The 11,357-nt window shown below is 37.9% G+C and overlaps 1 protein-coding gene across 1 annotated transcript; it reads left to right on the plus strand.

Moving 5' to 3' along the window:
• The first annotated feature begins 1,022 nt into the window (after positions 1-1,022).
• On the plus strand, positions 1,023-11,344 carry pstpip2 (proline-serine-threonine phosphatase interacting protein 2). Its single transcript, XM_071466237.1, has 15 exons — positions 1,023-1,231; positions 2,491-2,591; positions 4,697-4,771; positions 5,847-5,881; positions 5,999-6,105; positions 6,203-6,265; positions 6,910-7,008; positions 7,777-7,822; positions 8,189-8,268; positions 8,346-8,444; positions 9,462-9,558; positions 9,688-9,772; positions 9,888-9,925; positions 10,408-11,087; positions 11,138-11,344. The coding sequence occupies exons 1-14, from the start codon at positions 1,049-1,051 to the stop codon at positions 10,461-10,463; spliced, it is 1,164 nt and encodes a 387-aa protein (XP_071322338.1). The 5' UTR covers positions 1,023-1,048; the 3' UTR covers positions 10,464-11,087; positions 11,138-11,344.
• The last annotated feature ends 13 nt before the right edge of the window (positions 11,345-11,357 follow it).

Here is an 11,357-nt window from a genome sequence, read left to right on the forward strand (position 1 = left end):
TATCATAATATTCTTTGTCATAGAACACAACGTATGATTCTAAACAGATATAAGAGTATAATAATTCATAGCATGGAGAGAAATACAAAGTTGAGGTGCATGTACTTAACTTGAGTTCTGCTTGAGAACAAGGCTACTTCCTGCTTCTACTCTACTATATTTTTGAGGGAAATGTCATCAGAGAATTATGACTTTTATAACTATGATACATTGTCATATATTGAACTAACAGTGTATGGGTATATGTAATTACTACTTACATATTCATACATCAGTAATAATAATACAATATAATATATTAATATCAATTAATATGCAGTTATACTGGCAAGAATCATTATGAGTGAGTGAAGGACTAGTATTAAAACAACTTTTTGGACTAGTACTTCTGTAAAAAAAGAAAAAGGAAGAGTTTTGTATAAGCTCCTTGGCTTCCTTCCTCCCCTGCATGTATACGTCAGTGGTCCATTATTTTTTGTCTTTTACCTTGACTTTAACTCTGGGAACAAATAAAAACTAAAAACAAGAAAATGCTATTATATTTTATTTATTAATTTATTAATTTATTTTGCTTTTTAACCTTGCTAATACCTGACTGACCACTTGTAAACCCCGTGCATACCTCCATCAATCGCCAGATGGCAGCACACTCAAACTCAATGTTCGAGCTTGATATGGTGGTATTCAAGGTAGTATTCCACAGAAGTACTATAACACACAACCAACAATTATTTTCATTATCAATGCATCTGTTGATTATTTTCTTTAATAACTGAGGGATTGTCCTGTGTAAAAAAATGCCATCACTAATCCCTGAAGCAATGAAGCAATGCAAAGATAATATAAAAAAAAAACAACTACAACAAATATTCACATTTGAGAAACCAGTACAAGTGAAGTTCGGGCATTTTTGCGTAAAAAAATCAAAATGTTTGCCATTTAATTTTCTATCAATCAACAATTTTTTTTTTTTAAACTTTCTTTCTTTCTTTCTTTAATTTGTTTAATTTCGACATTTCTAAATCTTCCGCTCCGGGATGGATACAAAATGCAGGTGAACCTTCTGGTTGGTTATCGTCATCATGAGTGCGCATGCGTGAGTTTGACCGGCGACGCACAATCAAAACCGACGCCAGCGCTGCATTTCAGTCAGAGCCGCCGCTACGCTGCCGTGCTGCGCCCGGTGCCTTTCACAATTATGAAAAATCTACATTTCAAGGATTTCTTCTGGGTGAGTTATCTGTTGATTGATTATCATTATTTTAAACACTAACTTATAGTCTAAATGCCTAAAGCAGCCTCGTAATTCCATCATAAAGAGAAAATGTCTGTTTCCCTGTTTCTACACTGCAGTTTCGAATGGTGATGGGAATTAGACACTTTATTTTCGACCTCAGCTGACAGGTTCCACTTTCCAGCTCTGGATGGGTGGTTTATGCAGTGGTGGGAAAAAAGCGTTCAGATTCTTTCCTTAAGTAAAAGTACCTGTACCACACTGTAACAATACTCAGGTGGAAGTACTGTATTTAAAAAGCTGCTAAAGTAAAAGCAAATATGATCAGCAATATTTATTTTTGATAAAGTAATGCTTATTTAAAGTAACAGAAGTAAAAGAAATATTTGATTTCTTTTCGTTGATTTTGGGGATTCAACTAGACCCAGGTCTTATTTTAATAATTCTTGGAACATCTGAGGGGCTAAGGAAGCTAAATAGTGCACGACAGCACCTTCTGGCATATGGCCTTATAACAGCAAAAAAACGGATACTACTTAACTGGGGGAAGAGAGAGGTCCTCTCATTTAAGCATTGGTTGATTGATTTGACAGACACCTTACATTTGGAGGGTATGCACTGTTGCCCTTTTTTTCCCCTTTTTTTTTTTTGTCCTGTCCTTTTTGTTTCGTCTGCTTTGTTGATGCAGGGCTCTGCTTGTTTACTTGCTATTCATTTTTGTCATTAGTTTTTTTTGTCTTTTTTTTGACATTCCACCTCTGGTTTTATGAAAAAGTAAATCTCCTTATAGACTCATGCATAATTGAATTAACAACACAGTTGCATACATGGTCTCTCATGGCTTAAAAAGATGGAAAGTCAATAACCCACTGATTTTGACATTCACGTGGTTTAGATGATTATAGGCTGTTACCCTATGCTTACCTAAATTATGGAGATGTGCACTTCAAAACATCAATTTACACTCTCTGTGAAAGATCCTAATGTTAAAGTCTTTCATTTATGTCTGTGTGTAGTGTTGTCTTGGGAATTTCGCTGTGTGAATTTACAATAAAAGACAGAGCCTGCCCGTCTCACAGTAAAGGACTGGGTATCAGAGGTAGTTGTATGGCAAAAGTATCTGTTTTGAATTCATAATATGTGTATAATGTACTGTATATCTGTTAACTGGACATAGAGTATCAATCTAAACTGTATTGTGATTTCTATAACCGAAGCAGATGAACAGAATAAACTATTTTCCATCTTACTGACAGAACACTGACCTGACGTGCACTGGTGGCTATGATGCCATCATCCAGTATCTCAATGATGGCAAGAGGACATGCAAGGAGGTGGAGGATTTCATGAAAGCCAGGTAATGCCCTGATCTACGTCGTATGTTAGTTGGAGACTGTTCGCTAGCTCTAAATTACTGACCAACTGTGCTTGCTGGCGTTCTAGTTGTACTGTATGTTACCATACAGTTCATAGGTAGCAAGATGGATAGTCACAATATAACTTAAGGCCACACATGCAAACCTAATGAGACAAAACCATTGGCCTGGTTGTAATCTCGATGGCTTTGTAACGGTCAGACTTACTTTGTGTTGCAGTAAAAAATAAGAATTTGTGTTTTATCTCAAAAACAGATTTTATTTGGAAGGTTTTGCAGAATCAGGAGAAATATATAAGAGTCAGATTAAAGGAGGAAGGTGAAAGAGAAAGGTGACAAGGAGGAGTTATGCTTGTGGGAAGTTACAGTGCACAGTTTCACTATGAGAGAATTGGAGCAATTTAGCTATTTAGAACAACTAAGACATAAGAGGGTTTTTAGTGAAGTGGCACAAAGAGGTCCAAAATAAGAGGAGGAACAACATGAATGACATTGACTACATAGATATCAGATGAGGAAAGATGGGGTAAATGTGATGTCTTGAGTTCCTTTCAACCTGAAGCTATTCAGAAATTTAACATCATATTGTTTTTGGACGGTCAAAATTATGTTCTTAAGTTTGCCAAAAGTTTCCAGAGGTGCACTCTTCTGAGAATGTGAAGCATTAACGAAAAAAGATTTGCTAGCATTAGCTTGCAGTCTGTCTGCAGTCTGCGACGACACTATCGAATGACAGGAAAATGATTCCCAAAGCTTCAAATGCACAATTTGTTACATGCACCTTACAAATGCTAAAGTCTAATATTATTTGTGTTCGAAATGGATTTCAACACAAATGAATTTATTCTGATATGGAAGATTTACCTTTAATCTGCAGGTAAAGCAGCATTTGTCCTGCACACTACTGCATCAAGGTAGACCAGCGGAAATGTATCCAGCTCAGAGAAGGAACAGAAAAAGAGTGTCTAGCCCACAGTGCTGTAGCTCTGAGCCTTTCATAACAAATCCTTTATTACCAAGCATCATCAAGCTAAATTTTATAGAGGAGTAATGCAAATTTTGACATTTGAATCCCTCCTTGTTCATATGATATTATTATGTCCTCTCTCCCACATAAACAAACACACAAACAACACACATGCACACACAAGTCCAGTTGCTGGCCAGTGGTTTAAACTTCACCTGTATTGTGCGAATTGTGCGACCTTGTGATTTGAGTATCCGTAATGACCTTGTGGAGTTCCTGTTATGCAGAGTTAATGAAATGGTGAGGAAGTCACATCATCGAGGTTAGAATTAGTGTGAGCAGTTATTTCCTGGTTGGTTACCCTCGGTGCCCTGTCTTTCTTCATACATGAAAGAATGACATTTAACATGCAGGATAGTTGTTTTTTTTTTTTTTGATTGTTTAATTGCATTCAGATCATGAAGATGTAAAGAGTCACAATGAGTACATCTAGATAAGGAGCCACATTTAGCATTTATAAATAGTAAATAAAAATGTAATAATAGGTTTTATAACACATTATAATGTAGATGACAGTTATTTATATATTAACTTTTCTTACGAGGATAGATTTTATTTTATTTCAACTGTGTTTTTTGTCATTAATCATCTGTTTATACACCAGCCGTCACTTGTTGGTATTCACAGGAGGAGTTATAGTTGTTGCAAAAATGCATTCATAAACCCTTATGAACTGCTCATTAATGCTAATAGGGTGACTTTAAGTGAATTGTTGCCCCTGTTTGCACAAATATTTTTATATTTTGTCCACTTTACTTAAATCGTTTCACCAAGAGTCTGTCTGGAGGTAGCCACACACACTCAGTGTAAATGTAGTCCTTTTTTTTTTCTAATCAGTTAACAAGCAAATTGATTGAATTTATGATGTTCATTTCTAAAAATGTCCACTGGCTGACAGTGATAACCAAGTTGTTTGTACATGTAAATTAATAAAGCGGTACCTATCACCAATATAAGTGCAGTTTCATCTAAATTCCTTTGCAGTTTATTAGCTAAAGGGTTGTTCTGTTTGTTCGCTTGTTTTCTTTGCTCATATACCTGACACATTTTTCTTTTTCAGGGCCTCAATTGAAGAGAAATATGCCAAAGATCTCCTTGGTTTGTCCAAGAAGGTGTGTGGACACAATGAGATGAAGTAAGTAACCGTCGTGTTGAGATGCTGTTATTGTTTGACCAGATCTATTTATAGAGAAATGAATTTATCTTTCAGAACGGACACGGTGCCTTTCAGTTTGAGAGCAATGCAGAGAGAGAGGTCACCAAGCATGAGATAATTATGACACTGTTAAAATGTGGAAATGGTGACTGCATTAGTTTGCAGTTTCTTAATAATATCAGTCCAATTTTACGTGCTAGTGTTAACATGGTGTTCTGTATCAGCAAGTCTAGTTCCCATTCTGTCAGTGGTCACATGAGCATTGTGGCTTTGTTTCTGCTGTTACTGTTAGAAAGAAGGAAGACTTGTGGTGGGAGGTGGAGCTAGCAACATTATGTACTTGAAAAAAATCATAGTGGTCAATTAATCATACTTTCAGTTAAAGGTTTGACCGTTTTTGTAAACAAATGAAAAGTTTATTTTCACATTGTGTGAATCCTTGAGAAAAAAAAAAAGCTGTATTTACATATTCAATTTTAAAAGTTCAGTAGTTGCTAAACAGCCCGTTGTCAGCTGTTAAACAGCCAGCACACTACCTGCTGCCTCTGTGAATTTGGCGTAGCGCCACATGTACCAGTTCTCCACTGGAGCAGAACAAGCACCACTGTCACCAGCTGCAGCCCAAGAATCTTGGAGATACAGTCTGGCTGCAATTTCACAATTTCCAGTCCTGACTTTCATAGTAAAATCTGAGCGGAAACAGGATGCAGCTTGTGATTCACATTGTGGATTGTGATTCTACCCAAAAAGATAGTCATATGATCTTTTTGCCAGATCACCCCAACCCTATTTATAGGTAAAGGCCATGAATTCAACTTGGTGAACCGCAGAAACCAGTGGCAGGCGTAACTCGTGCCGCTGTCTTTGCATGATTGCTCCACTGCACCATGAGTGGCCAGAAACTCCACGGGGTACCTTTAACGTCTTCTTTGTGTGTGCTTTAGTGGGTATTAAAAGGTCTTAATGCAGTTAAGTAACAGTGTTTGTTTATTTTATGTAGATTATGCAATGTATAGAATTCCCTATATAATATCTGTTTGTTTTGTTCTTTTAGCACATTAAAAAGATCCCTGGATGTGTTCAAATTACGTAAGTGCTGAAGTTTTTAAGTATACTGGCTTTCAGCCACCATTATTCACTTGTTCTCTATGTGTCAGTTCATTATTTCTGTGCAGAACACAATTCAAACCACCCCTCTTCCTGCAGAGACTGAACACATGAGCATATCACACTTACAACTGGCACAGAGCATGAGAGAAGAGGCCAAGAAACTGGAAGAATTCAGAGAAAAACAAAAAGAAGTAAAGAAAAAGGTGAGTGGTTTTATCAGCACTGCGGTGCTCTGAGGTAACACGGGCATCTTGACTACACAAAACATGTTGGTGACTAGATGCAACCTTGTCATTTCAGATAGAACAGCAGATGGATGCTCTTCACAAACAGAGGTCTACACACTTCAAGAAGACAATGGATGTAAGTAATAATAGAAAGGTCATAGTTCATTATTACAAGCTGAAATAAATGTCTGGTGCTTCACTCCAGAACTTTTCTGTTTCTTTTCCTCGTAGTGTGTCACTGATAAGCTGACTAGCATGCAGAGTCAGTCACATGCAGAGTTAATGATACATAGCAATTGACCTGCAAAACCAAAGTGAATTACTCTGTTATCTATGTTTGAATAACTGTGTATGATAGAACCAAGCTTGTGCTTTTACTGGTGTTGTGCTGCCTTTAACGTGAGAAAAAAACAGAAGTATTTGAAATAAAATGACACTGGACACCAGTCCATTTGTGATTCATGTCAGATGAGTTTCAGTTGTGACAACAGTGAAAATGCCAATTTTATCGCATCCCTCCGCTGTTCCTCTTTGGTGGGGGAAGTTGTGTCGACCAGTCTGGGAAGTGAACCACAAGGGATCATTAAGCACCAAGAAGATCGTAGCCAAAAGAAGAAGTACATGTGATGCACTTTTCAAATGTGTATAAAGTCAGTCTGTAGCAACAACAGAACTGAAGCCAGTAGATTGAAGCAGCTCAGCAGTAGAGAAATACCATGACCTGCTCATTAACAGCTGATGATGATGAATTAAAAAGCTCTAATGTGGTGCTGTCACCAGTCAAAGAAGACGTATGAGCAGAAGTGCCGAGATAAAGAAGAAGCAGAGCAGAACGTGAACAGAAACACCAACACCAACAACACCAAGCACATGGACAAGGTACAGTGGAGCCTCTTGGAACATTTACTTTCCCCACGAGGGTTATGTCTTTGGCCTGTTTTGGTCTGTATCCATGTAAGAAATAAAAAACAGTGCAGTAGTATGTCAATCAGCAAACATGAAGGTTCTATCAGCTCATTGACAGAAAATTTACAACAATTTTGATTCATCCTTTAAGTCAGTTATCAAGCAAAAATATCAAACATTCACTGGTTCAGGCCTCTCACATGTAAACAAGCAAGTAAAAGACTGATTAGCTCATTACCGGCCCAACAAAAGAACATAGCAGCATCAGCATGGTAAAGTGGGTGTAAGAATTTAAGAGCCCATAATGTTGATTGACTGTGTTGTTGTGACTAAAAGGCATCAAAGTGAGTAGATTTGAATTATCTGTATGGTATCTCGTCTTATTTCAGGCACTGTTGTGAAATTGTGTGTGTCCCCTAATGTGAAACAGGAAGATGTTTTGTGCTTTTTTTTTATGATTTCTATAATAGTGGTAGAGATATGTACTCTAATGAAGAAATGATGACGATGATGTTATCAGACTCTGGTGCACATATAGCCCCTGTGAAAATAGTGGTGTTCTTTAAATGTGCTGGTGATTTCTGTGCTTTACACTTCCTCCATCTACTGTCCTGCAGATTTACAATGTCGATAGGACCTTGTGAACAGCAGTTTCTGTATTAGTTAGTTGGTATGTATTTGCCTTAGAGCCACTGACACATACTAAATACTCGTGTTCTTTTTCAACTCATCATCTTTCAGCTCTACTCAAAAGCACAGCAAGCAAAACAGAATGCAGAAGAAGCAGGTAAGTTAGCAAAAAAAAAAACAACTGCTTTTGTCCAAACTGCTTCACATTTTGCCCTAATTCACCCTTTCACACACACATTTACACGCTGATGGAGCTACCGTGCTAAGATGGGGTTCAGTTTCTTGCTCAAGGACACTTCAGCATGTGTCGGTTGGCCCACCACTTTGGTCCAATTAAAATAACTCAACAACTAGTTTATATAGACATTACATATTCATCAGAGGATGAATCCCTATGACTTTGGTGATCCCCAGACTTTTGCTCTAGCGCTAATATCAGACTGATAGAATAAGAATAAGAATGTGTTTGTGTATTTGTATCATATTTATACAGTTTATATTGATGTATGTGTTTGATTGGCAGACAGGTTATACCAGCAGAATGTGACCACACTGGCAAAAGTTAGAGATGAATGGCTGAAAGAACATGTCAAGGCCTGTGAGGTAAGACTGTGAACGATTCAAGACTCCTGTGGTTTGAATATAGCACACATCATGTGACTGAATGTTTTCCTTGACAGATATTTGAAAAACAGTCAATGGAGCGCATCAACTTTCTGAGAAACACAGTCTGGACGCACCTAAACCAGCTTTCCCAGCAGTGTGTGACCAGTGATGAGGTAAAGCCCACAGTTACACCAATGTTAAATCTGCTATAATCAAATATTTAATTTAAGCAATGGATCAAGTAAGTGAACATAACATGAAACTCATAGAGAATTATCATTAAACCCTGTAATTTGCATTTTAGTATCTTTCAGCTCCTTGTTTTGGTGTTACAGCCTATAACCTTTTGGTTGACTCTCACTGCTCTCATTAGTGTGGTTGTCAGCTGCAGCAGGAAGAAGTTTTCAGTGTAAAACCTCTGATAAACATCCTGTCTATCATCGCACATAAGACAAACACAATTAGCAACTAGCTGGTGAACATAATGAAGGATTTAGTAGTTAAAGAGCCAAACATTTCCCTCAAGAGTTGGTGGGGACCAAAAAGAGAGCTAAAAGGAGAGCGAATATTGGACTTGTATCCATCAGGTAAACGCAAATATTATTGCTAATGTTGCTCACTGTCTGCTGGATGTGTAAAGAGGCAACTGAGGTGACATTATATTAGTGTGGTTAAAGCTTATTCTGCCACCCATAAGTGGCCAAAGAAATCAAAATCAGAAGTCATCTGAAAACCAAGATTCTAGGCCATCTTGCGCCTGGGATCACACAAGCTGCGACACTTGGCAACATCACTACATTATTATACGAGTTCTGAGGATTCACGACCACACCCATCTTTGAACTTTGAATGCTCGTAAAGTTTTGTGACAGTTTTTTGCATGGCTGTGACACTATCTGTCATCAGAACCATCTCTGTGGTGGTTCCTGCTACAGTATATGTCTCCAGGACCACATTTTGTCATGATGACACACATACACACAATACTGGCAACAAATTTTTTTTTAAAAAATAAAATAAATAAATTGATAAATAAATACACTGTTTTATGTTATTTTTATTATGAGAATCTCCCTTTTTTTAAAACTTCCTGGACAAACATCTATAACGGTTGTGTGTATCTTTAAAGGTGTGTTTTAACTGGACTCTGACCTTGTTTTCACTGTCTCTGCATGTGGTTGGGTGCATAGCTGTACGAGGAAGTGAGAAAGTCACTTGAACAGTGTGACGTCCAGGAAGATATTGAACACTTTGTAAACCTGAGGCGGACCGGTGATAAACCACCAGGTATGAATGAAAGATTTAGTCACTGACAGTTCTCCAGCATTATCAATTAACCAGGGCACAGTGATAGCTGACAACACGCAAGTATACACTGCTTCATCAGTTGCCAGTAACAGTCTCTCTCTCTTACAGCTCAGGTCGTGTATGAAAACTTCTACAGTGGTCAGAGGTCCCCAACTGGAGCTCCACCCTCTCGCCTTCCTCCACCAATCATCAGGTAAAGAAGAGAAGGACTCTAGGAGAGGCTCCCACCCGTCTGCTCATTCATTTATTCGCAATTATACACGACAAGTGTCAGTGCTTATTGTGTACCTTGTTTTGTCAATTTACAGGAGGGGGCCATTGCCTGGTCCAACACCCAACAGTCAGGGTATGTTTTTATTTGCTTAAATATGTTGTTTTGCTTAAAGGTCCCATATTGTATAAAGTGAGAGTTCCATGTATTTTTTTTAACTAAACACACAACCCGTATTTAGAAACTGAGCCTCAAAACGAGCTGCCAGGACGTCCATGACTTTGTGATGTCACAACAAAGCACTCACTGCCCTCATCCACACCCCAAGCCCAGCCCACCTGCACCCACCATCCGGCCTTGCAGGATTTGGTTTCTCTGAGTGTTTGCCTGAAATCTGCTATGTTTTTATCTGATCTCACTGATTGGCTCACCAATGTGTTGTTAGAGCTCAGAGAGGCCAGAGAGGGGATGTAAAACTACATTGATTTGTACTGTAAAGTGTAAAATATGGGACCTTTAATTCCCACATTTACGCTTTACACTCTTCTGGCAGTGGATGAAAGATGTCTCCTTTTCATACATAACCACCATGTTTCTGATCTTTGCTTTGATTGCAGATGACGTAGTCTACTCCACAGTGCAGGATGCAGGCTACAGTGTTATCCAGTACTAACACACATCAGCTGGAGCAGTTACTGCACGCCCTGTGCAGTGTTGGAGCTTGTAATGGACGTGACCTACATCTCATTACTTACTCCTTTGTGTTTTTCTGTAAAGACACTGTCTCACATGGAAAATTAGTGTCATATTTGTGTACATGCATAGTTTAGGTGAGGTTGTGTGGTGTTTTGAGCGTATATCACTGTGTTATAAACAGTGCAGTACCCATTATTATTTTATTTTACGGTTCTTGTGTGTACTTTTAAATTCAGAAGCTGATTAGGTAATAAAGAAAAAAATAAAACAGTGACAGCTTACTCATTTCTGTGTAAACTAAATAAGGATTTTCTAAGATTCCAGATTTAGAGCTTTCTGTCAAGCTGCATCTGAATTTGCCTTCAGTTTATTTTTGTAGTTCTCCAATTTTAAATACGCACATATTAAGTTAACATGTCATCTGCTCACTTGTTTTCATTTCCTCCAATGCGTGGGAGTAGTGTCAGCCGACAGATTTCTTGTGAGCTTAACCTAAAGGCCTATCCACAGGGTACAGTGTGTTGATTACTGCAGACCCTGATTTTCTTCATTTTGAAATCCAGTACTTTGTCACTTAACCTGGATCCTAACATGTCGACAGGTTTGTAGTTCAGTTTATGTGCTGATCAAAACAATCATTTCCAATGTGAGGAAGTTAGACGTTCAGTGTTCTTTATGAACATTCAAGTAATAAAAATGCATATGTGTGATGAGGATGCACAATATTTATTCCATGCTGGAGGACGATTGTTGGAATATTTGCACTTTGATTCAGCTTTTAATTTAAGTTAATAACTCTTCATTTGTAGAAAATGTTACAAACTGTGACGTAAGGGATTAAATGGCATTTTACTGTGACCTGGTGTTTTGT

This window comes from Trachinotus anak, unplaced genomic scaffold, assembly GCF_046630095.1.
Source record: "Trachinotus anak isolate AG129_WGS33_773 ecotype Australia unplaced genomic scaffold, CSIRO_AGI_Tana_v1 ptg000028l, whole genome shotgun sequence".
Taxonomy (NCBI): Eukaryota; Metazoa; Chordata; class Actinopteri; order Carangiformes; family Carangidae; genus Trachinotus; species Trachinotus anak.

What these genes read in the sequence shown, in the direction of transcription:
- pstpip2 (XM_071466237.1), top strand. Translation starts at nt 1,049, where the DNA reads ATGCAGGTGAACCTTCTGGTTGGTTATCGTCATCATGAGTGCGCATGC. An exon ending in AAAAAGAAGTAAAGAAAAAG is followed by an intron (nt 6,106 to 6,202) that starts GTGAGTGGTTTT and finishes TTGTCATTTCAG; the next exon opens with ATAGAACAGCAGATGGATGC. An exon ending in AGTGTGTGACCAGTGATGAG is followed by an intron (nt 8,445 to 9,461) that starts GTAAAGCCCACA and finishes TTGGGTGCATAG; the next exon opens with CTGTACGAGGAAGTGAGAAA.